The sequence below is a fragment of the Microcebus murinus genome, chromosome 27 (genome assembly GCF_040939455.1).
Source record: "Microcebus murinus isolate Inina chromosome 27, M.murinus_Inina_mat1.0, whole genome shotgun sequence".
Taxonomy (NCBI): Eukaryota; Metazoa; Chordata; class Mammalia; order Primates; family Cheirogaleidae; genus Microcebus; species Microcebus murinus.
Window position 1 is genome coordinate 240,523 of NC_134130.1, and position 19,551 is coordinate 260,073.

The window sequence follows — 19,551 nt, forward strand, 5'->3', positions numbered from 1 at the left end:
TAGAAGGTCACATGTGGCTTAATTGCACAACAGGGCAGGTTACAAGGTTTTGTAGAAGGCTCAACCCAGCACCAGGCCTGAGGGAGACATGGCAATAAGAACTCCAGTTACTGAGGCAAATGAGAAAAAGCTCCAGCTCTGAGCGAACACACAGTCTTCCAAATAGAATCTGCTTGTTTTTTCTTTTTTCTCACGTCAGATGGGTAATGTGCAGATGTCCTAACAAGGTATGAGGGAGGCATATCTCACCCATGAGCATGAAAACCCAATCATTCCGCCTATGAATTAGAAAAGGATCTGAGAAAAAAATATTGTTGCAACCGTGGCATGGCCCAAGGATCACCTGCGTCAACTTGGAAACCAATTAAAAAATGCTGACATACCCCCAAGGTTCATTCAACAAACGATACCTACATCTAATGAGAGGAACTAGACCAAGTAGCAGAACAGTGGTAAGTCCCATAGAGAGAAATACAGCAGGAAGGCAGAGAAGATGTTGGGGACAATGGTCGAAATTTTATGTAAGGTACCCTGGGAAGGCTTCTCTGAGAAAGTGATGTTTGAACAAACGCACGTGGAAGTGTCAAGCAGGGAACAGGCAAGTGCTGCTCAGATGTGATTTATGTGGATAGGTTAACTGCCTGGGTCTAAGCTGAGTCACCTGTAACAGGCGCCTTCAGTAAGAGCCTTTTTTTTTTTTTGGTGGGGGCTGCAGTGTCTTGCTCTGTCGCCCAGGCTGGAGTGCGTGTCGCCTGCATAGCTCACTGCTATCTTAAGCTCCTGGGCTAAAGCGGTCCTGTCTCAGCCTCCCGAGTAGCTGGGACTGCAGGCATATGCCACCACACGCCGCTAATTTTATTTTTCGTAGAGACGGGGTCTGGCTCTTGCTGAGGCTGATCTCTGGTCTCAAGCGATCCTCCCCGCCTTGGCCTCCCAAAGTGCTAGGATTACAGGCTTGAGCCACCCTGCCCGGCCAGAGTTGCGTTTCAAACTAAAGTCGGCTGGCCCTCTGCATCAACAGCACTACAGATGCTTCTTTTAAAAACCACGAACTCAAACGTGCATTTCCCAGGCTAAGGCCAAAGCAGTTGCAGCAGGAGACCCCTCGAGTGAGCGCGTCTCCGATACTCAACTAGTCTTCCCGCGGGCGAGTCGCTTCCGGTTGGCAAGGTTGCGTCATCAGGCAACGCCGGAAGTGCCCTCGCGCTGCCTAGGAGACAGGACGCGGGGCTAGTAGCTGACAGGGCCGCGCCGGCCGCGCCCACCCGGTCGCCATGGAGCTGCCCGCAGAGCTGTACGAAGATCCCCGCGCCTGGGACGATGACTCGGAGCCGGAGCCGGAGCCTGACCCCGACGCGCAGGCCGAGGCCTACGTGGCCCGCGTGCTCAATCCGCCAAAACCCCGTCTGGCTCCCCCGCGCGCCTCGCCGCTGTCCACGCCCGCCGCGTCCCCGAGCGCGCTGGAGCCGCGAGCCGCATCCAAGGTCTCGGCAGTTCGTGTGCCGGGCTTGCTGAGCCTTCCCCCGGAGCTGCTGCTCGAGATCTGCGCCTACCTGGACGCGCGCCTCGTGCTTCACGTCCTGCCGCGCGTGTGCCACGCGCTGCGCGACCTCGTGCGTGACCGTGTCACCTGGAGGTTACGCGCGCAACGCCGCGTACGCGCGCCCTACCCAGTGGTGGAAGGTGCGCGCATCCGGGGGCCAGGGACGCCCGCCCAGGTCAGGCTTGGGGCGGGGGAGGGGGTACCTGACGTGCTCTGGGCATAGCCTCTGGAGCAGGCTTTGTGGCTGCCCTGGCTCTGGCCGGAGCTGAGGTCGCTACAGGTGGTGGTGCCAAAACCCCTGAGGACCTCTGGGTAGACATGAGGCAGATACTTGGGGTTCCGAGGTTGTGAAAACCCACCCTGGGGGCTGGTGTCCCTGAACCCAGGATTCCAAGGATCCTCAGGCTTCGGGTCTGTTGGTACCAAGCCCGTAATCCCAGGCTGGGAGACGGACACAGGCACGTGAAGTCTCAGGCTGTGTAATCTATGCTTGGGACTCAAAGGCTTGCCCAAGAATTCTCAGGCTCTGAGTCTAGCCTAAAGGCTGAGGCAGCAACTGGTGTTGCCAAAGCCTCTAACCCCCTAGAGCCTTGATCTACTTGGGGGTGAGGCAGGGGCTCAGGTTCCAGAGCCTGCAACCCTTGAAGCATATTAGGGTTTAGGTGTTGGGATCCTTGGCACCAGAAACCACAAATCCTCAAGCCCTGGGTCTAGCCCCACATCTTAGGCAGGGCTTGGTGTTCACTCCTGTCCCTGAGTTGATTGGTCCTGGGGGGAGAAGGCAGCTTGGGGACCTTGAATTAATATTGATGATCCTGAAATTGTTGGATGTACAGGTCCTTGAGCCAACATGAGTAACAAGTTCGGTGGTTGATTACGCTAACCTGGAAGCTTTGATTCTGCAGAGAGCCAGGGGTTCCTGGATCAGTGATTTTCAGAGTGTTGCCGTCCGACACCCTGGTTATACTCTCCCAAACAGCTTGATAAACATAGAAGCTTCAGACTCACCTGCACCTGGAGCTTGGATTCTGCATCCTGAAAAAGCTCCCTGGTTTACGGAGATTAGCTTGGGAAACACTCTCCTTGGTCTGGTTCAGACTCTCTTTGGTCTGATGGCTGAGGCAAGAAGGGTTAGTCATGAGACCCCAGCTCCTATGAGGGGCTGAGGCCGCATCTCAGCCAGAGGTAAAATAGGACCTCAACATCCCAAGGCTACTGTCTCCCAGGCTTAGACTGGGGGATGTGGCCTGGAAAGGTGTTCCTGAGGCCCCTGGTTTCTGGAAATTGGAGTGAGGAGTAGTCAATCCTAGACCTGCCTAGGAGATGGTTGGGCAGGTGGTCCCAGGGCTAGATTCTGGGCCTGCTTGGGGTTGGGTGAGGAATCCAGGTGGGGTTCTGTCCAAGTCTGGTGTATGGCGGGTTCCCCGGAAGCCAGGGTTGGGCTCAGACAGCTGGCTGCGTGGTAGGGTCCCTGCCCACTTGGGGACCCTACTCATGGTGCCCCACAGAGGAGGAATTTGACTGGCCGGCAGCCTGCATTGAGCTGGAACAGCACCTGGCCCACTGGGCAGAGGATGGGCGCTGGGCCGAGTACTTCTGCCTGGCCGATGGGCACTTTGCTTCCATTGACTCAGTGCTGCTGCTCCAGGTGAGGCAAGGTCTGGTGGGGGCCAGGCAGGGGTGGGCCATGGTGGCCCGGACAACATCACCTCCCTCCCTTCCCAGGGCGGGACACTATGTCTGTCAGGCTCCCGGGACCGCAACGTCAACCTGTGGGACCTGCGGCAGCTGGGGGCGGATCCCAGCCAGGTTCTGGTCAAAGCCCTGGGCACCCAACCAAACAGCACCCACAAGGTGAGGGGTCAGGCAGGGGTAGGGGATAAGAGGCCTGGGTAGGGTGCTTTTCCTAAAGGCCCAGGTTTTGCCACCAGTCTTCAGATTTGAATCTTGCTCTGCTATTGTTAGTGTGACTTTGGGTGAGATGTGTTATTTCTCTGTGCCTCAGTTTGTACTTCTGCCCAGTGAGCAGTTAGGATGAGGATGAATTATGCGTGAATGTGGATATGTGTTAAGCTCAACCTTTGACACTTAATTGGTGCTCAAAAGATGTCAGGCAGGCCGGCCGCGGTGGCTCACGCCTGTAATCCTCAAGGTCAGGAGTTCGAAACCAGCCTGGGGAAGAGTGAGACCCCGTCTCTACTATAAATAGAAAGAAATTAATTGACCAACTAAAAATATATCTATAGAAAAAATTAGCCGGGCATGGTGGTGCATGCCTGTAGTCCCAGCTACTCGGGAGGCTGAGGCAGGAGGATCACTTCAGCCCAGGAGTTTGAGGTTACTGTGAGCTAGGCTGGCACCACGGCACTCTAGCCCGGGCAACAGAGTGAGACTCTGTCTCAAAATAAAAATGTCAGGCACACCTTGAGAGGCCCAGCACAGGGCACTTAGGAGGCTGCCCTGTCGATCAGCCAGCTCTGAGCATGACTGTGGTCCCTAGAGAAGTGTATGTGTAGGGACACCTCCGCCAGTCATGAAGGTGGTCCAGGCTGAGAGCTCGTGCTTGGGGACAGGTTGCTGGGTTTAAATCCCCACTCTGCTACATCCTGGCTGTGTGACCTTGGGTGAGAGACTCAAGCTCTCTGGGCCCCAGTTTCCTCATTTGTAAAACGAGATATGTGACAGTGCCCTTCTGAGAGGGTTTGGTGAGGGATAAGCCAGTCTGCACCCAGCACTCTGCATATTAGCTGCTGAGGCGTGGGCTGCTTTTCTGCCCATTTTGCTAATGAAGAAACTGAGGGAGATGATGTGGTTTGCCCAGGTCATGCAGTGCAGGCTGCACTCTTGATCACATTGTCATGTGATTGAGACAGACCACCACTGGTGCCGAGTGTCTGAAGTGAAGAACTTGAGTTAGAAACGTTATTGGGTGTGGCATCCCTTCCTGGGCTCTCGTGTCAGACTGACCCACAGACCCAGAGTCTAATGTCACCTGGGTTCGGGCTTGCTCTGGGTTCTGGTGTCGGTTGTCTCCCTCTCTCCCCTGCCCCTTGATTTTGTTATCTGTTAAATGGGGACGATCCCGTGGAGCCAGAGTTGTGTGTTGTCCTGCAGTGTCTGTCACAGTGGGCATTAGGGAGGAAAAGCTGTGTGGCTTCAGGTGAGTGTACTGACCTCTCTGAGCCACATCTGCAAAAACAGGAAGGTCACAGCTTTGCCCCTATGGGCCGTGGTGGGGAGCCCTGTGTGACTGCTGCACCTGGTCCTGCAGGGCTGGGTGTGGTCGCTGGCGGCGCAGGACCACCGCGTGTGCTCCGGCTCCTGGGACAGCACGGTGAAGCTCTGGGACATGGCGGCTGATGGGCAGCAGTTTGGCGAGATAAAGTGTGAGGGGTCCGGGGGCCTGGCGGGGTGGGGCCCTGCCTGGCCACAGCCTGAGCCCTGTGGTCTGTGTGTCCCCAGGGCTAAGGCAGCCGTGCTGTGTCTGTCCTACCGGCCTGACATCCTGGTGACCGGCACCTATGACAAGAAGGTGACCGTCTACGACCCCAGAGGTGGGCCAGGGACCCTGGGACCCGGGTTGGGAGAGCAGGGCTGCCTGGGGTCTCTAGAGCTCGGCTGGGGAAGGAGGCACTGAGACCTGCGGCCTGGCTTGAGTGACAGTCCCATAAGCAGATGCTAACCACTGAGCGGCTGGTGCGGTGCTGGGGAACAGAGACAACTGGGGCAGGGGGTTCAGAGGAAGCCTAGTAGCCTCCAGGGTTGGGTTAGAATCCTGCCTCCCCCACTTCCAAGCTGTGCAGCCCCAGGCCAGGTTGAACCTCAGTTTCCCCATCTGTGAAATCCAAATAACACTTCAGCCCCACGGGCTTAATGGGAGGAAATGACAGTAACATGCCGGTGGATAAGTTAGTTTACATAAAACTCCTAGAATGAACACTGCCTGGCACAGAAGTCTTTTCTGTTTGTTTACTTTTGTTATTTTGTTTAATTGAAGGGCCAGTGCGCCTTGTCCAGGCCGAGCCAGGGTGGGGCTGCAGGCTGCGGGCTGGGGGCGCATCTCAGGCCCACCTGCAGGCAGAGGGGGTTGGCACTGAGGCTGCCCTGGTCGGCCCTGTGCTGAGCAGGGTAGATGGGATTGGAGGATGGGGAGGGGCAGAGGACGGGGTCCTGGGACGGTCCAGATTTAGCTGGAAGGGGAGAGGCGAGATGGTCACTTGCAGGGTAGGGGACAGAGCAGACTGAGGGCTTTGCCAGGGAGAAGAGAGGCCCGGGATGCTTGGGCGGGCTGGGGAGGGCCTCTGAGGGGCTCTGATGAGCCCCCTCCTCCCGGCCCGCTGCCCACGAAGCCGGCCCCGCCCTGCTGAAGAGCCGGCGGCTGCACTCCAGCGCTGTGCTGGCACTGCTGGCGGACGACCGGCACATCATCTCGGGCAGCGAGGACCACACCCTCGTGGTGTTCGACCGCCGAGCCAACAGCGTCCTGCAGCGGCTGCAGGTGGGCCCCCCAGGGGCCTGGAGGGACCGGGGCTGCAGCTGGCCTGGCCTGGCCTGAGCTGCCCTGTCCCTCGTCCCTCCCACAGCTGGACTCCTACCTGCTCTGCATGTCCTACCAGGAGCCCCAGCTGTGGGCTGGTGACAACCAGGGCCTGCTGCACGTCTTCGCCAACCGCAATGGCTGCTTCCAGCTAGTCCGGGTCTGCAGCGCCCTTGCCCGTGCCTGTCCCTCCCCCCAGGCCTCCTTCCTTCCCCCTAAACCCCAGTGGTGTGGAGGGCTGGCCTTGGGCAAGCCTCACCTGCGTGTCATCCCTCCTGCCTTCCCGCAGTCCTTCGACGTGGGCCACAGGTCTCATATCACGGGGATCAAACACTCGCTGGGGACCTTGTACACCACATCCACTGACAAGACCATCCGGGTGAGGCTCCTGCCCAGCTTGTGCTCAGGCGAGGGGTGGGGGACAGTCCCCACCCCCACAGGCCAAGGTCATGCCCCTTGACCTTTGCCCCCACCAGGTGCACCTGCCCACAGACCCACCAAGGACCATCTGCATCCGAAACCACCACAACGTGCTGAATGGGGTAAGGCCTGGCCCGCGTGCCCAGCCCTGCCCGCCTAGAGCGCTGCCCTCCCGACTCCGTATGTCCCTCCCAGGTCTGTGCCGAGGGCAACTTGGTGGTGGCCGCCTCTGGGGGCCTGTCGCTGGAGGTGTGGAGACTGCAGGCCTGAGCAGTGGATGTGGACGTGGATGTGGACACTGCCAGCCAGCAGGCTGGGCCTCGGCCACCGTTCTTGGGGGACCTTCCCCGTGCTGGTGCTGCCTCGGCCCCCGCCCCACAGGCCCAGGACACAAAGAGTCCGGGCCATGGTCGGGCGTGGGTCCCTGGGCTGGGCCCCGTGCCCATGGAGGTGAAGTTGGGGTTCTGGCCCATCTAGGGAGCTGCTCCCCACCCTTGGGCCCTGGTTTTATGATTTGGACGCCCCGCTCTCTGTGGGGAGCAAGGGAGAAATAAACCTGACTGACGTGTTGGTGCTCAGGCCTGGAGTGTGGCGTGGCCGCTGGGGGCTGGGACGCTGCGGTCGGATATGGGGGTGAGCGCAGAGGCGGTGGCAGGGCTGGGTGCACGTGTCAGTCACTGATGTGCATGTGTGTGTGTGTTTGAGGTAGAGTCCTGCGGACCATGGCCACCTGTGTCTGTGACGTTGCCTCTGTGTGTGTGTGACACGTGGGTGTAGATTATAACTCGAACCTTGGACGCGAGTCCATGCACTGCGAGTGGGCATCTGCTCAGGAGACCCTGTGGGTGTGGGGGAGGGGGGAGGGCTCCAGGGTGTATGTGCTGCTGTGGCTGTGACCCTGGAGGTAGACCCTGTCCCCTGCAAGCCCTCAGTGCCACCCCCTGGCACCCATGTCCCCATCTCAGCCTGGCCCAGCCACACCCTGGAGAGCATTCACTTCATGTTTATTGAGGGCTCCTGGTTTGTGGAGGCCACAGGGTGACACTGTCTTGGGGTCACAGGATGGCACAGGGCTTCTTCTCCTTGAAGGGGTTGGTGGCGGCCGGGATGCCCACGAGGAAGGGGTCACTCTTGGCCTGCTCCGTGCAGAACTGCAGCAGGTCAGCGGCTGCCTTGGACACCTGTGGACCAAGCCAGTCAGCCAGACCTGGGTGTGCGCCTGTCCCCGGCCACGCTGCCTGCCTCCTCTCCCCACCACCTGCGCTGCCCTGACCTTCACGCGGTCGATGCCTGCCTCCATCCGCAGCTGCTCCACTGTCCGGCGGGCCTGCCCAATGTCGCTGCCAACAGCCACTTTGCTGGACATCTGGGGAGGAGCGGGTAGGGTTGTGGGCAGTGGGCCCAACCCCAGATCCCTAGGGGAGCCCAGGGCTGCCTCAGGGTCCCTGCACCTCCCCCCGTATCCCCTGGGGGCTGCAGGATGGGGGTGGCTGTCCCCAGCCCTCTGTCAGGCCCACATACCTTGGCTGGGGACTCTGGCAGAAGCCGCCTGGCTGCCTGATCCTCTGGCGGCCGTCCTGCTCTGGCTCCCTCCTCTACGCCTCAGGCCTCCCCAACCCCCTCTTCCCCCTCCCCAGTCCCGTGGAGACTTTGAAGCCAGGATGCTCATGGACTGAAATGTCACCAGTGGTGGCAGCAGCAGCTGCCTTAGCCAAGGGGGTCCCTGCCCCAGCAGGCCCGGCGGGCTCGCAGTCCTGCTCACATGTCACCTGGGTCCTCATGGGCTAGGCAGCATGTCTGGGGAAATGAAGGGGCTCTGGCCTCTCTCTGACCTGCTGGGTCCCCTGCTGACTGGCCCATCACCCCTCCTTTGCCAGCCTCTGTCACTCCTGACATGCAGTGTGTGCCCGTGCTCGGGCACAGCTGGCCTCTCCTCCTCTCTGTCTGCACTGCCTGGAATCTCACCTGCAGAAGAGACTCGATCCACTCGCTGATGCTGATGGCTTCCTCTGCCCCAAGACCTTCGGCCCCCAGATAAAGTTCGACACTCTGCACCAAGTGCTCACGCCCAAATCTCCAACTCCATTCTATCTCAAGTGGCATCAGATCAGCCTTCAAATTAGATTCTCTATCTCTTCTGTCACCATTCATACCCCCATCTTGGCCCACCTAGACCAATGCAGTCACCTACCTATGCCCTGGTCACCAGCTTCTCTCTTGGATCACCATGATGCCTTTGTGTTCATTCATTCATTCACTTTTATTCATTCAGCGTTGTATGAATCAGCTTAGGCCACTGCAGTAAGATACCACCAACTGAGTGGCTTAAACAACATAAATTTATTTCCTCACAGTTCTGGAGGCTGGAAATCCAAGATTGAGGTGTTGGCAGGTTTGGTTTCTTCTGAGGCTTCTCTTCTTGGCTTGTAAATGGTGGCCTTATTGCCGCGTCCTCACATGGCCTTTCCTCTGTGTATGGGCATCCCTGTTGTCTCTTTGTGTCCAAATTTCTTCTTCTTATAAGGACACCAGTCAGATTGGATTAGGACCTACCCTGATGACCGTGCTTTTACTTTATATTTCTTTAAAGACCCTGTCTCGAAATACAATCACATTCTGAGGTCCTGGGAGTTAGGGCTTCAAGATATGAATTTTAGTGGGGAACAAATGTTATTTCCTGAGATTCTAATGTGGGCCCAGCACTATGCAAAACCCTGTTCTCACAGAGCTGCCATTCTATCAGGGAGGGACAGACAACATCCAACAAAATATACACCAGTGGGAGAATACGTTTGAAAGAGACTATTACAAAAGAAGAATAAAATCTAGGTAAACGAGAAGGGTGGTCAGAGCAGGCCTGTCAGAGGAGGTGACATTTGAGCTGAGGCCCAAAGGAAGAGAAGGAACTGGGGAAGGGGGTACCCCAGGCAGAGGGAGCAGCAGATACATGGACCATTGGTGGGGAGAGAGCTTGGTGGGTTCCAAGAACAGCAAAACGGTCCACATAGCTGGAGAGGAGTGAGGGAGGTCAGCAGGTACCCTTACAGGCTTTTACTCCAAAGGGAAAGCCACCATTAGGGGATTTTTAGAATCAATATGTTGATGTAGGTTTACAGAGCTCTTTGGCCTGAGCTAGAAGGTGAATTGGAGGGGAGGGAGCCCAGGTGGAGACCATGGGATTGAAGAAAACACCTGGATTTGGGACCCATTTTATACATAGAGGTTGGTGAACATGCTGATAGATGGACATGGAGTGTGAGAGAAGGGGAGATGTCAAGTTCAACTCCCCAGGTTTTAGCCTAGTAGATGAGTGGAGGATGGGGCCATTTGCTGAGATGCAGAGGGATCAGGGTTAGGTGGAGAGGGAACGGAACGGGTCACTGTGAGATCCAAGTGGGAACATCAAGGATGTCAGAGGATATTCCCTTTCTCCAATAACTTAGGTTCATTTCCAGTGAAAGGCCCATTTCTCAGGGCCTTTGCACTGGCTGTTCTCTCTCCCTCTGCGCTGGAAGTGGCCTCCCTCCCCCATCTTCACATACGGGGACTTTCTCAGTCTTCTGGCTTTGGCTCAAATCTCACCTCCCCAGTCACCTGTTCCTCCAACTAAAGCCACCAACTCCTCTACCCCACCCCCACCCCAGACTCTCGAATCATCCTGTTTAAATCCTGAATAGCACTTACCACTGTTAACTTTCTATCTTCCCAATCAGACTGTCGGCTCCAGGACAGGGTCCACGTCTTAGTCTTTTTTTTTTTTTTTTTTTTTTGAGACAGAGTCTCACTTTGTTGCCCAGGCTAGAGTGAGTGCTGTGGCGTCAGCCTAGCTCACAGCAACCTCAAACTCCTGGGCTCAAGCAATTCTTTGCCTCAGCCTCTCGAGTAGCTGGGACTACAGGCATGCGCCACCATGCCCAGCTAATTTTTTCTATATACATTAGTTGGCCAATTAATTCCTCTCTATTTATATAGTAGAGACAGGTCTCGCTCTTGGTCAGGCTGGTTTTGAACTCACGTCTTGGTCTTAATTATCGCTAAGTCCTCAGCACCTAGCAGAGCCCAATATACAGTAGAGACTCCTTAAGTTGTAGAGACAGTGCACAAAGGAGTCCCCACTGAACTCTGTCCACTGTTGGGAGGATGCTTCTGAGATACAGATGCCACCGAGGATCTTAAAGTCTTGCTGGGGGAAAAGACATGTCAGCCCAGGATCCCAGAGGAGGCCCCTGACCCAGTGGAAGGTCAGGAAAAGCTTCCCAGAGGAGGTGGCAGCTGCAGCTGCCAGAGAAAGGAAGAACAGAGGCTTATGCAGCCTGTGGAGGCTCTGGAGACTGGCGAGGGCACGAATGGGGCTCACCATGCCATTACACAAGAGAGGCTCAGAGAGGCTGGAACTGTGACTCTACCTGGTGACTTAAATCCTGTCAAGGGCAACGCCTAAGAAACCATCCTCTCGTCCGGAGGGGACAGAAACGAATTGGCAAGCGCCATGCAAGGCAGTAGGTCTCTAGCAGGCGGCATTAAAATAGGAATCTTGGCCGGGCCCAGTGGCTCACGCCTGTAATCCTAGCACTCTGGGAAGCCAAGGCAGGCAGATTGCTCAAGGTCAGGAGTTCGAAACCAGCCTGAGCAAGAGCGAGACCCATCTCTACTATAAATACAAAAAAATTAACTGGCCAACTAATATATATAGAAAAAAATTAGCTAGGCATGGTGGCGCATGCCTGTAGTCCCAGCTACTCGGGAGGCTGAGGCAGTAGGATTGCTTGAGCCAGGAGTTTGAGGTTGCTGTGAGCTAGGCTGACGCCACCGCACTCACTCTAGCCTGGGCAACATAGTGAGACTCTGTCTCAAAACAAACTAACAAACAAACAAAAATAGGAATCTTCATTCTTGTGAAGTTGAGAACACGCAAAAAGGACTAGCGGCTTTTCGCGGCTTCCGTAGTACGGAACACATGCGCAAAGATGGCCGCGCCCTGGGCTAGGCGCTCCAAATAGTCATGTGACTAAGCCACTTCCGGCCCTTTCTTCAAGGCGTTTTCTCAGGCCCTGAGTCCTGTGCTCTAGCGGAGACCCGTGTGCTGGGGGCTTCACACGTTTCAAGGCCGCCGTAGGCCCGGCCTAGGGCGGCTCTGACTTGAGAGCCAGCCCCAGGCGCATGGAGGGTTCCCCAGAGGGGGAGGCGCCCGCGGCGGCGCTGGCCGCCGTACTGAAGCACAGCTCGGCGTTGCCGCCTGAGAGCGCCCAAGTCCGGGGCTACGACTTCAACCGCGGCGTGGATTACCGCGCACTGCTGGAAGCCTTCGGCACCACCGGCTTTCAAGCAACCAACTTCGGGCGCGCGGTGCAGCAAGTCAACGCCATGGTGAGGCCTGGCGCAGGACTTCCTGGGCCAAGGAGGGGCGGGGCCTCGAGAAAGTCCAGTTCAGCACTTGGAGAGGGCGTGGCTTCCCGTGGGCGGAGGAGGCGTGTCCTTTGTCGAGGCGGCCCAATAGTTGGGGAGAGGCGGGGCCTAGCCTGAGCGGGAGTATCCCTGCAGAGAGACTTTGCACTCCAGTAGTTAAATCCTGGTACAACGGGAGGGGGTGGGGCCTGATTCTAGGCAAGTGGCGGGGTCTAGGTAAAGTATTTAGTGTTTTCTGGAATGGGCGCAGCCTGGGCTTGGATTTGCTTTTCCCAGCGAGGAAGGGAACCGGGCCAGAAAAGGAGATACACTCAGATTCCTATAGGGGCGAAGCTTGAACGTGTGCCCTGAGATCTGGTCTGCACATATTCCGTGGTCCCTAGCAGAAGTGGTCCTGAGTGGGCAAGGCCTGGGGGTGGAATCTGACTCTGGAACCTACCTGGGGTCCTTGGGCTGGGGTTTGGGGGCCTGTGCTTAACTCGACCCGGCATTTACACCCAGATCGAGAAGAAGCTGGAGCCGTTGTCACAGGATGAAGACCAGCATGCAGACCTGACCCAGAGTCGCCGCCCACTCACCGGATGCACCATTTTCCTGGGATATACATCCAACCTCATCAGTTCAGGCATCCGTGAGACCATTCGCTACCTCGTGCAGCACAACATGGTGGGGACCTAGTGGGGGTGTGGCCTTGGCCTCTTTGGGTCAATGCAGTTATTGATCATTTAAGTGAGATGGGTCTTTTTTTTTTTTTTTTTTTTGAGACAGAGTCTTACTCTGTTGCCTGGGCTAGAGTGCCGTGGTGTCAGCCTAGCTCACAGCAACCTTAAACTCCTAGGCTCAATCGATCCTTCTGCCTCAGCCTCCCAAGTAGCTGGGACTACAGGCACATGTCACCATGTCCTGCTAATTTTTTTTTTCTGGCTAATTTCTTTCTATTTATAGTAGAGACGGGTCTCGCTCTTTCTCAGGCTGGTCTCAAACTCCTGAGCTCAAGCAATCCTCTTGCCTCAGACTCCCAGAGTGCTAGGATTATAGGCGTCAGTCACTGCACCCAGTCAAGATGGGTCTGTTTTAAGCAGAGAGACAGAATTGAGTTTTGTTTTGCAGCAGAACAACCCCCCAGGGTCAATGAATGAGGCTAAAATTAGAAGTGCTGCCCAGGATGAGAACAGGGCTTCCCTTCTTGGGCCAACCTTGCTGCCTTGTGGCTGCAGGTGGACGTACTGGTGACCACAGCTGGAGGTGTGGAGGAGGATCTCATCAAGTGCCTGGCACCCACATACCTGGGCGAGTTCAGCCTCAGGGGGAAGGAGCTCCGGGAGAATGGGATCAACAGGTGAGAACCCTGAGTACTAGGCAGGGGAGCTGGGCCCAGGGTCTTGGATCCTAATGCCCACATGCCTACTTTCTGCAGGATTGGGAACCTCCTGGTGCCCAATGACAATTACTGCAAGTTTGAGGACTGGCTGATGCCCATTCTGGACCAGATGGTGCTGGAGCAGAACACAGAGGTGGGGCTGGAGTGACCCGGAGGGGCCAGCGTGGTGGGAGTTGGGATGGGGGGGGCTCTGGCTGAAGCTGATGCCTCCTTCTAGGGCATGAAGTGGACACCTTCCAAGATGATCGCCCGGCTCGGCAAGGAGATCAACAACCCAGAGTCGGTATATTACTGGGCCCAGAAGGTAAGGGGCTGGGTGGGGGCAAAGTTGCCAGGCTCTGGCATGTGTTACCCTGTTTCATCTGCTCAGCCACCTGGAGTCACTCCTGTCATTCTTAGCATCCCCACTCTTAAGACGGGAAACCTTGAACAGTAAGTAATCTGTCTGAGGTCACACAGAGACTGGGGGAAGGTCTTGGTATGCTAGTGCTTGCTACTCCTGGACCAGGAGCAGTGGGTGGCACTTAGCAACTCCCCTGGGGCTTGGCTCAGAGTGTCATGCTTCCCAGAGGCTGTGAAGTCCAACAATCTGAAAAATAACAGCTACCACCCTTTATGTGCCAGGCTACATCTTAAGTATTGTGTGTGAGTCTCCTCACATACGCCTCCCCGTCTGTGAGAGTGTTACTGTTATCCTTATTTTACAGTGGAGCAAACAGGCCTAGAGAAATGAAAAGGCCCACAATCAGAGAGGGAGGAAGGGGTGCAACTGGGATGGGGACCAGGCCATCCCCAGCAGGCTCTGAGCTCCAGCCGCTGTCCCGTCCTGTCATCTCCAGAACCACATCCCCGTGTTGAGCCCAGCACTGACAGATGGCTCACTGGGCGACATGATCTTCTTCCATTCCTATAAGAACCCGGGCCTGGTCCTGGACATCGTTGAGGGTGAGGTGCTGGGGGCCACAGAGGAGCGGGGACAGAGGGCTGGCTGACCCCAAGGCCTAAGCACAGCCCTTTCTCCTCCCCCAGACCTGAGGCTCATCAATACCCAGGCCATCTTCGCGAAGCGCTCGGGGATGATCATCCTGGGCGGGGGTGTGGTCAAGCACCACATTGCCAACGCCAACCTCATGGTGAGTTGGTGGCACGTGGTGGCTAGGCCCGTGCCACACACTGGGGAGACAGCCAGCAGACAAGTGACATGCATGTCCGGTGGCAGTAGTTGCTATGGAGAAAAGTGAGGCTGGATGAGGGTGTTCAGGGAGGCTTCTGGGAAATGGGACCTGTGAGCAGAGGCTTTTGGGAGGTGCCTTGTCTGAGCCATGATGGCTGTCGTTGGGGAGAGTTCTTGGGGAAGAGAACAGCCAGTGCAAAGTCAAGGGACAGCTGGGAGCTTGGTGAGGGGGATGAGTGGGAGTGCTGAGGGCCAGGAGGTGACACAGCACAGCCTTGCCAGGCCGCAGGGCGGGCTTTGGCTTTTGCTCCGAGGGAATTGGGAGAGGACCTGCACCAGGGCTTTGCAGAAGCGGGCAGGTGGGTGGCTTTGGAGGCGTCTGAAGATAAGAGCTGGTGACGGCTCCTGCTGGGCAGGAGGGGGAGGGTCGCTGAGACCTAGCAGGTGGGTCTAGGGAAGTTTGCCTGGCAATCCCTGTGACCCCGGGCATAGGGCATCTCCCTGGAGTATGAGACTTCCAGGGGCTACCTGCATATGGGACACACCCCTTAGCCTCTTTGGCTATGGTGTCCTGTGTCCCTGTCTCCTGTGACCAGCTGACCAGGTCTACCCTGCCCCTCTCAACAGCGCAATGGAGCCGACTATGCTGTCTACATCAACACGGCCCAGGAGTTTGATGGCTCTGACTCAGGCGCCCGGCCAGATGAGGCTGTCTCCTGGGGCAAGATCCGGATGGACGCACAGCCTGTGAAGGTAAAGGCTGGCCAGGTGGGAGCAGGTCTCCCCTGCCGTGGCCATCAGTCCCACAGCTCACCCAGGTCCCCTCTGCAGGTCTATGCCGATGCCTCCCTGGTCTTCCCCCTGCTCGTGGCTGAAACCTTTGCCCAGAAGGTAGACGCCTTCATGCCCGAGAAGAATGAGGACTGATTAGCTGTGGCCTCAGGAGGCCTCGTCCCCGCCTCTATTTATTAGTTTTCAGACCAAACCCCCATGTCCCCCTTGGACAGCAGCGTATCTACAATAAATGGTGTTGTGGTCCTTCTGAGTCTGTGCCTTGGTCCTTGGTGCTGGTGGTGGGTCCCTGGCTTCAGCCTGCTCCTCCCTCTGTCTCATAAGCCTCCTCCCGCCAGCAGTGGACGCTGCCCCCCACGGCAGTGAGCAGGCAGGGCTCCGTGGGGTGGTAGGCCAGCGACTGCACCACACCTCGGCCCACAGGCAGGGCCAGTGCCAGGGAACCCTGCGGAGCGAGGGGTAGGGAGTGGTCACTGGTGGCCTGGCTGTCCCCAGCTCCCAAGGTCCCTAGGCATCCTCCTGCCCTAGTTCATCTCTCCTCGGACCTTCAAAGGCCACCTACCTCTAATTGCCTCGTGGATACTGCAAACCTAATCTGCCCCAAACTGAGCCCCTTGGGAAATTCATCCTTCCGGGTGCTCAGGCCAAATGTCTTGGAAGTTTTTCTCTTGAAACTCCCATCCCTTTATCAGTAAATCCTCTTGGCTCTGCCTCTGGATGGTGTCTAGAGACTGCCAATTCTCCACCTTCTCAGTCGCCACCCTGCTCTGAGCATGTCTTGCTCCCAGCTTCCCTGTTCCTGGCCACTGGCTGGGCGCCACCCTGCCTACTCAGCACCCCCCAGTCATAGCACAGCGTATGCAGTTCCCCTCCAGCAAACCATGTTCCCTCTTTCCACGCTGAAAATGTTCCTTCACATGTCCTCCCTCCAGGGCAACTCCCAGTCTGTCTTAGTTCCCAGAGTGACAGCTTGTCCCTGAAGTCTCAGAGCATACCAGTTCCCTCCATCCTCTTAGGGGGCTTAGTTGCCCTGGCCAAGTGCCAATGTCTCTCCTTCCCTGAGGCTCCCCAGCCCCGACCCCACTAAGCCAGGACAGTCTGTTCCCAGCCTCACTCCACTGCCAGATGGGCACACGTTAGGACATGAGGACATAGGACATGAGGGCTCAGTGGGGCTTGAAATCACGCATGGGATGCTCCGATGCAGCTCAGGTTTCCTGAACAACCTCATTTCACCCAAGGTCAGAAACCACCATCAGTTACCCCTCAACCCAGGGTCAGTGCCAGTGGCCCTGCCTGGCTTCTGCGGCCCTCCTGCTGCTGCTGCTGCCAGTCTGAATGTTTGCATGGGCCACACTTCTACACCTTAGCACATGCTGTTCCCTTTGCCTGGAATGGCCTTCCTGCCTTGTCCTCTTACTCCGCCAAGATCCCGTCTCAAATAGCTAACATCACTCTCCTCTTCAGGCCCCCCAGTGACTGAGATGAGGATGAGACTGGGACGGGGTAGGTGCCCAGGTATCTGGTGGGGTTGGGGGTGACTCACCTCCACCAGGTCCCAGAAGAACACCTTCCCGTCCTCGGAGCAGCTGACCACGTGCGTGTCGCGCTCGCTCAGGCAGCAGTCCAGCTTGTACTCCTGGTTCTTATGGCCTGTGTACCTGGGGGTGGGTGGGATCACGGGGCTTGGTCCTCATGGTAAGGGGGGTGCTGGGATGGGGGGAGTGGGGAAGCATGACCTCAAGGACTCACTCGCCCAGCAGCTCCCCCGTGTCTTTGTCTAGAAGCCGCAACGTGGAGTCCAGGCTGGACACCAGGGTGCACTGCCCATCCCGGCTGAAGCAGGTGCAGGTGATGGGACCTGGGGAGGGGCAGGTAGGCGGGTGAGGCTGGAGTGTCCCTGGGAGCACCGCCATCTTCCCTGCCTGCCCCACAGTCGCAGCCACACTCACTGCCCACGTAGTCTGAGAAGAGCTGTCCCATCCTCAGGTCATAGCGCCTCACTCGGCCATCCACAGAGCTGCAGGAGAGGAGGGTGGATGGAGCCAAAACCTTGACTGGGGCCAGTAGCTCCATGGCTTCAGGTGGCTTCAGTGTCCCTGTGACCTCCCATCCTGCTGGGCCTGTTCTTCCTGTGCACACGAGTGGACTTCTGAGGCACTAGCTTTGAGACTCAGGCCCAGGGTACAATCTCCACATCATTTCCAGGATCCACAGCTCCTGTTCCGAACCCTTGCAGTCCTTCTGCAGTCCCTTTTTTCCTGCACTCTCCGGCTCTTCCTCCCGGCAATCCCGAAATCCCACCACTTACCCACACCAGCACCACCACCTGCCCTGCCCCCCGCATAGCCACCAGGAGGAGCACTTTTCAAAGTACAGCTCCCCCTTGAACAACAGGGTTTGAACTGCATGGGTCCACTTTTACACAGATTTTCTTCTACCTCTGCCAGCCCGGGGAGCAAAACCAACCCCTTTTCTTCCTTCTCCTACTCAACGTGAAGATGAGGATGGAGACCTTTACTGTGATCCACTTCCACTTAATGAGTAGCAAACATACTTTCTTTCTGATGATTTTCTTCATAACATTTTTTTCTCTAGCTTTTTATTCTTTGTTCACTGTTGGATGCCTACTGACAAGAAAAGTATCTCGCATGCAGTAGGTGCTCAAACACACTTTTTATAAGTAACAGAAGGGCAGCCTCCAACTCCTGGGCTCAAGTGATCTTGCCTCAGCCTCCTGAGTAGGTGGGATTAGCTCACAGCAACCTTAAACTCCTGGGCTCAAGCAATCCTGCCTCAGCCTCCCAAGTAGCTGAGACTACAAGCATGTGCCACTATGCCTGGCTAATTTTTTTCTATATAGTTTTAGTTGGTCAATTAATTTCTTTCTATTTTTAGTAGAGACGGGGGGGGGGTCTCACTCTTGCTCAGGCTGGTCTTGAACTCCTGACCTTAAGCAATCTGCCCGCCTAGGCCTCCCAGAGTGCTAGGATTACAGGCTTGAGCCACCACACCCGGCCTGAGAGTAGGTTTTAATAGGAGCACAGAGGCAGCCATATCCTTGGTGGCACCTGGGGAGGGGCAAGGTCCTGGCTCTACTCACCCTGCCAGTACCTCATGGTCTGACACCTTCACACTGGATATACCATCCTTGGCCTCATCCAGTGTCTGCACTGGCTCAGGTCTCCGAGAGCGGCAGTCCCAACAGCGGATGCTGGAATCGATAGAGCCTGTGAGGTCAGCATAAAGATGAGGTCAGGTTTGGGTGGTGGGGGTACCACCCTGGGCCCCTCTGCCTAGGCTCCAGACTCACCGGACAGGATGACTGTGGCCTCTTCATTAAACTGCACCGTGTTCACCTTCTAAGAAACAATTACTGCCACTCAGAGGAGGCTGGACTTTGGAGGACTGGGATAAAAGCAGGATTGCCAGTGCAGGTTAAAGCGAAGACAAAGGCTAGGGGTAGGGGAGGCGAAAGATTTTTGGGGTAACTGCAAGGACAGGGCTTGGTGACTGACTGCATGGTCTGGCCATGAGGGGGTGAGATAGTCCCGTCGTCTGGAGAAGGATCCTTACGCTATAACGCGGAGGGGAGCGGTCCCTGTCACCACCTAGGCGTTAATACGGTCCCGTCCGCTACCCACGGGTCTTGAGGCTTGCACTCACCCCTGCATGGCCCCGGAATTTGCGTACGACCTGCCCTGATGCCACATCCCACAGCACCACCGCCTTGTCCCCGCCGCCAGAGCAAAGATTGCTGTTGTCAAAGGAGCTGGAGGGCAGGAGAGGGAATGTCAGCGACGATCTCCGATCCCAGCCTCGACGCTCCAGTCCCGGCCCAGCCCCCGGCTCACCCGGCCGCGTCCAGCACCTCGTAGCCGTGGCCGCTATATGTCCGCAGCAGCGTCCCCCGAAGCGGGTTCCACAGCTTCAGGGTCTTGTCGCTGCCACACGTCAGGCAGTAATTGCCATCCACTGGGGAATAGCAGGCTGGGGTTACTGGGCCGCCGACCTCAGGAGGCGGGAAGAGGACGCGGAATAAAGATGAGGGCGCTCACCATTAAATCGCACGGCCCGCACTGCCCCTTGCCCGCAGTCCAGCGTCTTTAACCGTTTTTGCGGCAGCTCCGGGCCCCGCGGCTTCGGCTCAGGGAAAGCCATGGCTCCGGTATCTCTTCCACGCCGTCCGATATCTGTCTGAGCCTTCGAAACCCACGCTTGGGTGTAACCTTATTATTGTCCTCCATGATCCACGTCCTGTTCCTCACTTCCGGGTGAGAAACGTCAGCATTTCGGTG

The 19,551-nt window shown here is 56.9% G+C and overlaps 4 protein-coding genes and 1 non-coding gene across 5 annotated transcripts; 2 read left to right on the plus strand and 3 right to left on the minus strand.

Annotated features, from left to right (window-relative positions):
• Positions 1-193: 193 nt before the first annotated feature.
• On the minus strand, positions 194-297 carry LOC142864977 (small nucleolar RNA U13). The gene has a single exon (XR_012915267.1). It is a non-coding gene; the product is annotated as a small nucleolar RNA U13 (small nucleolar RNA).
• Positions 298-1,189: 892 nt separating this feature from the next.
• Positions 1,190-7,073, plus strand: FBXW9 (F-box and WD repeat domain containing 9). The gene is made up of 10 exons (XM_012790496.3): positions 1,190-1,683; positions 3,052-3,191; positions 3,269-3,397; positions 4,815-4,927; positions 5,006-5,097; positions 5,893-6,041; positions 6,127-6,240; positions 6,370-6,459; positions 6,557-6,622; positions 6,696-7,073. Exons 1-10 carry the CDS (start codon positions 1,275-1,277, stop codon positions 6,768-6,770), a joined length of 1,377 nt encoding a protein of 458 aa, XP_012645950.2. The 5' UTR covers positions 1,190-1,274; the 3' UTR covers positions 6,771-7,073.
• Positions 7,074-7,179: 106 nt separating this feature from the next.
• On the minus strand, positions 7,180-10,264 carry GNG14 (G protein subunit gamma 14). Its single transcript, XM_020284038.2, is given in 3 exon segments — positions 7,180-7,767; positions 7,770-7,866; positions 8,692-10,264. Coding segments are annotated over 2 exon segments (309 nt in total). The 5' UTR covers positions 8,692-10,264; the 3' UTR covers positions 7,180-7,555.
• Positions 10,265-11,492: 1,228 nt separating this feature from the next.
• On the plus strand, positions 11,493-15,506 carry DHPS (deoxyhypusine synthase). Its single transcript, XM_012790497.3, has 9 exons — positions 11,493-11,867; positions 12,408-12,572; positions 13,124-13,245; positions 13,324-13,420; positions 13,505-13,591; positions 14,127-14,232; positions 14,317-14,420; positions 15,089-15,214; positions 15,293-15,506. Exons 1-9 carry the CDS (start codon positions 11,661-11,663, stop codon positions 15,386-15,388), a joined length of 1,110 nt encoding a protein of 369 aa, XP_012645951.1. The 5' UTR covers positions 11,493-11,660; the 3' UTR covers positions 15,389-15,506.
• On the minus strand, positions 15,394-19,549 carry WDR83 (WD repeat domain 83). The gene is made up of 9 exons (XM_012790498.3): positions 19,312-19,549; positions 19,108-19,228; positions 18,920-19,025; positions 18,567-18,615; positions 18,357-18,483; positions 17,206-17,273; positions 17,006-17,114; positions 16,800-16,914; positions 15,394-15,698 (listed from the first exon to the last, which is right to left on the minus strand). Exons 1-9 carry the CDS (start codon positions 19,412-19,414, stop codon positions 15,549-15,551), a joined length of 948 nt encoding a protein of 315 aa, XP_012645952.1. The 5' UTR covers positions 19,415-19,549; the 3' UTR covers positions 15,394-15,548.
• Between the last annotated feature and the right edge of the window lie 2 nt (positions 19,550-19,551).

What these genes read in the sequence shown, in the direction of transcription:
- DHPS (XM_012790497.3), top strand. Translation starts at nt 11,661, where the DNA reads ATGGAGGGTTCCCCAGAGGGGGAGGCGCCCGCGGCGGCGCTGGCCGCC. An exon ending in TGCAGCAAGTCAACGCCATG is followed by an intron (nt 11,868 to 12,407) that starts GTGAGGCCTGGC and finishes ATTTACACCCAG; the next exon opens with ATCGAGAAGAAGCTGGAGCC. An exon ending in TGGACGCACAGCCTGTGAAG is followed by an intron (nt 15,215 to 15,292) that starts GTAAAGGCTGGC and finishes TCCCCTCTGCAG; the next exon opens with GTCTATGCCGATGCCTCCCT.
- WDR83 (XM_012790498.3), bottom strand. Translation starts at nt 19,414, where the DNA reads ATGGCTTTCCCTGAGCCGAAGCCGCGGGGCCCGGAGCTGCCGCAAAAA. An exon ending in GAGGTGCTGGACGCGGCCGG is followed by an intron (nt 19,026 to 19,107) that starts GTGAGCCGGGGG and finishes CCTGCCCTCCAG; the next exon opens with CTCCTTTGACAACAGCAATC. An exon ending in GGCCACAGTCATCCTGTCCG is followed by an intron (nt 18,484 to 18,566) that starts GTGAGTCTGGAG and finishes CTGACCTCACAG; the next exon opens with GCTCTATCGATTCCAGCATC.
- FBXW9 (XM_012790496.3), top strand. Translation starts at nt 1,275, where the DNA reads ATGGAGCTGCCCGCAGAGCTGTACGAAGATCCCCGCGCCTGGGACGAT. An exon ending in AACCAAACAGCACCCACAAG is followed by an intron (nt 3,398 to 4,814) that starts GTGAGGGGTCAG and finishes CTGGTCCTGCAG; the next exon opens with GGCTGGGTGTGGTCGCTGGC. An exon ending in ACCACAACGTGCTGAATGGG is followed by an intron (nt 6,623 to 6,695) that starts GTAAGGCCTGGC and finishes TGTCCCTCCCAG; the next exon opens with GTCTGTGCCGAGGGCAACTT.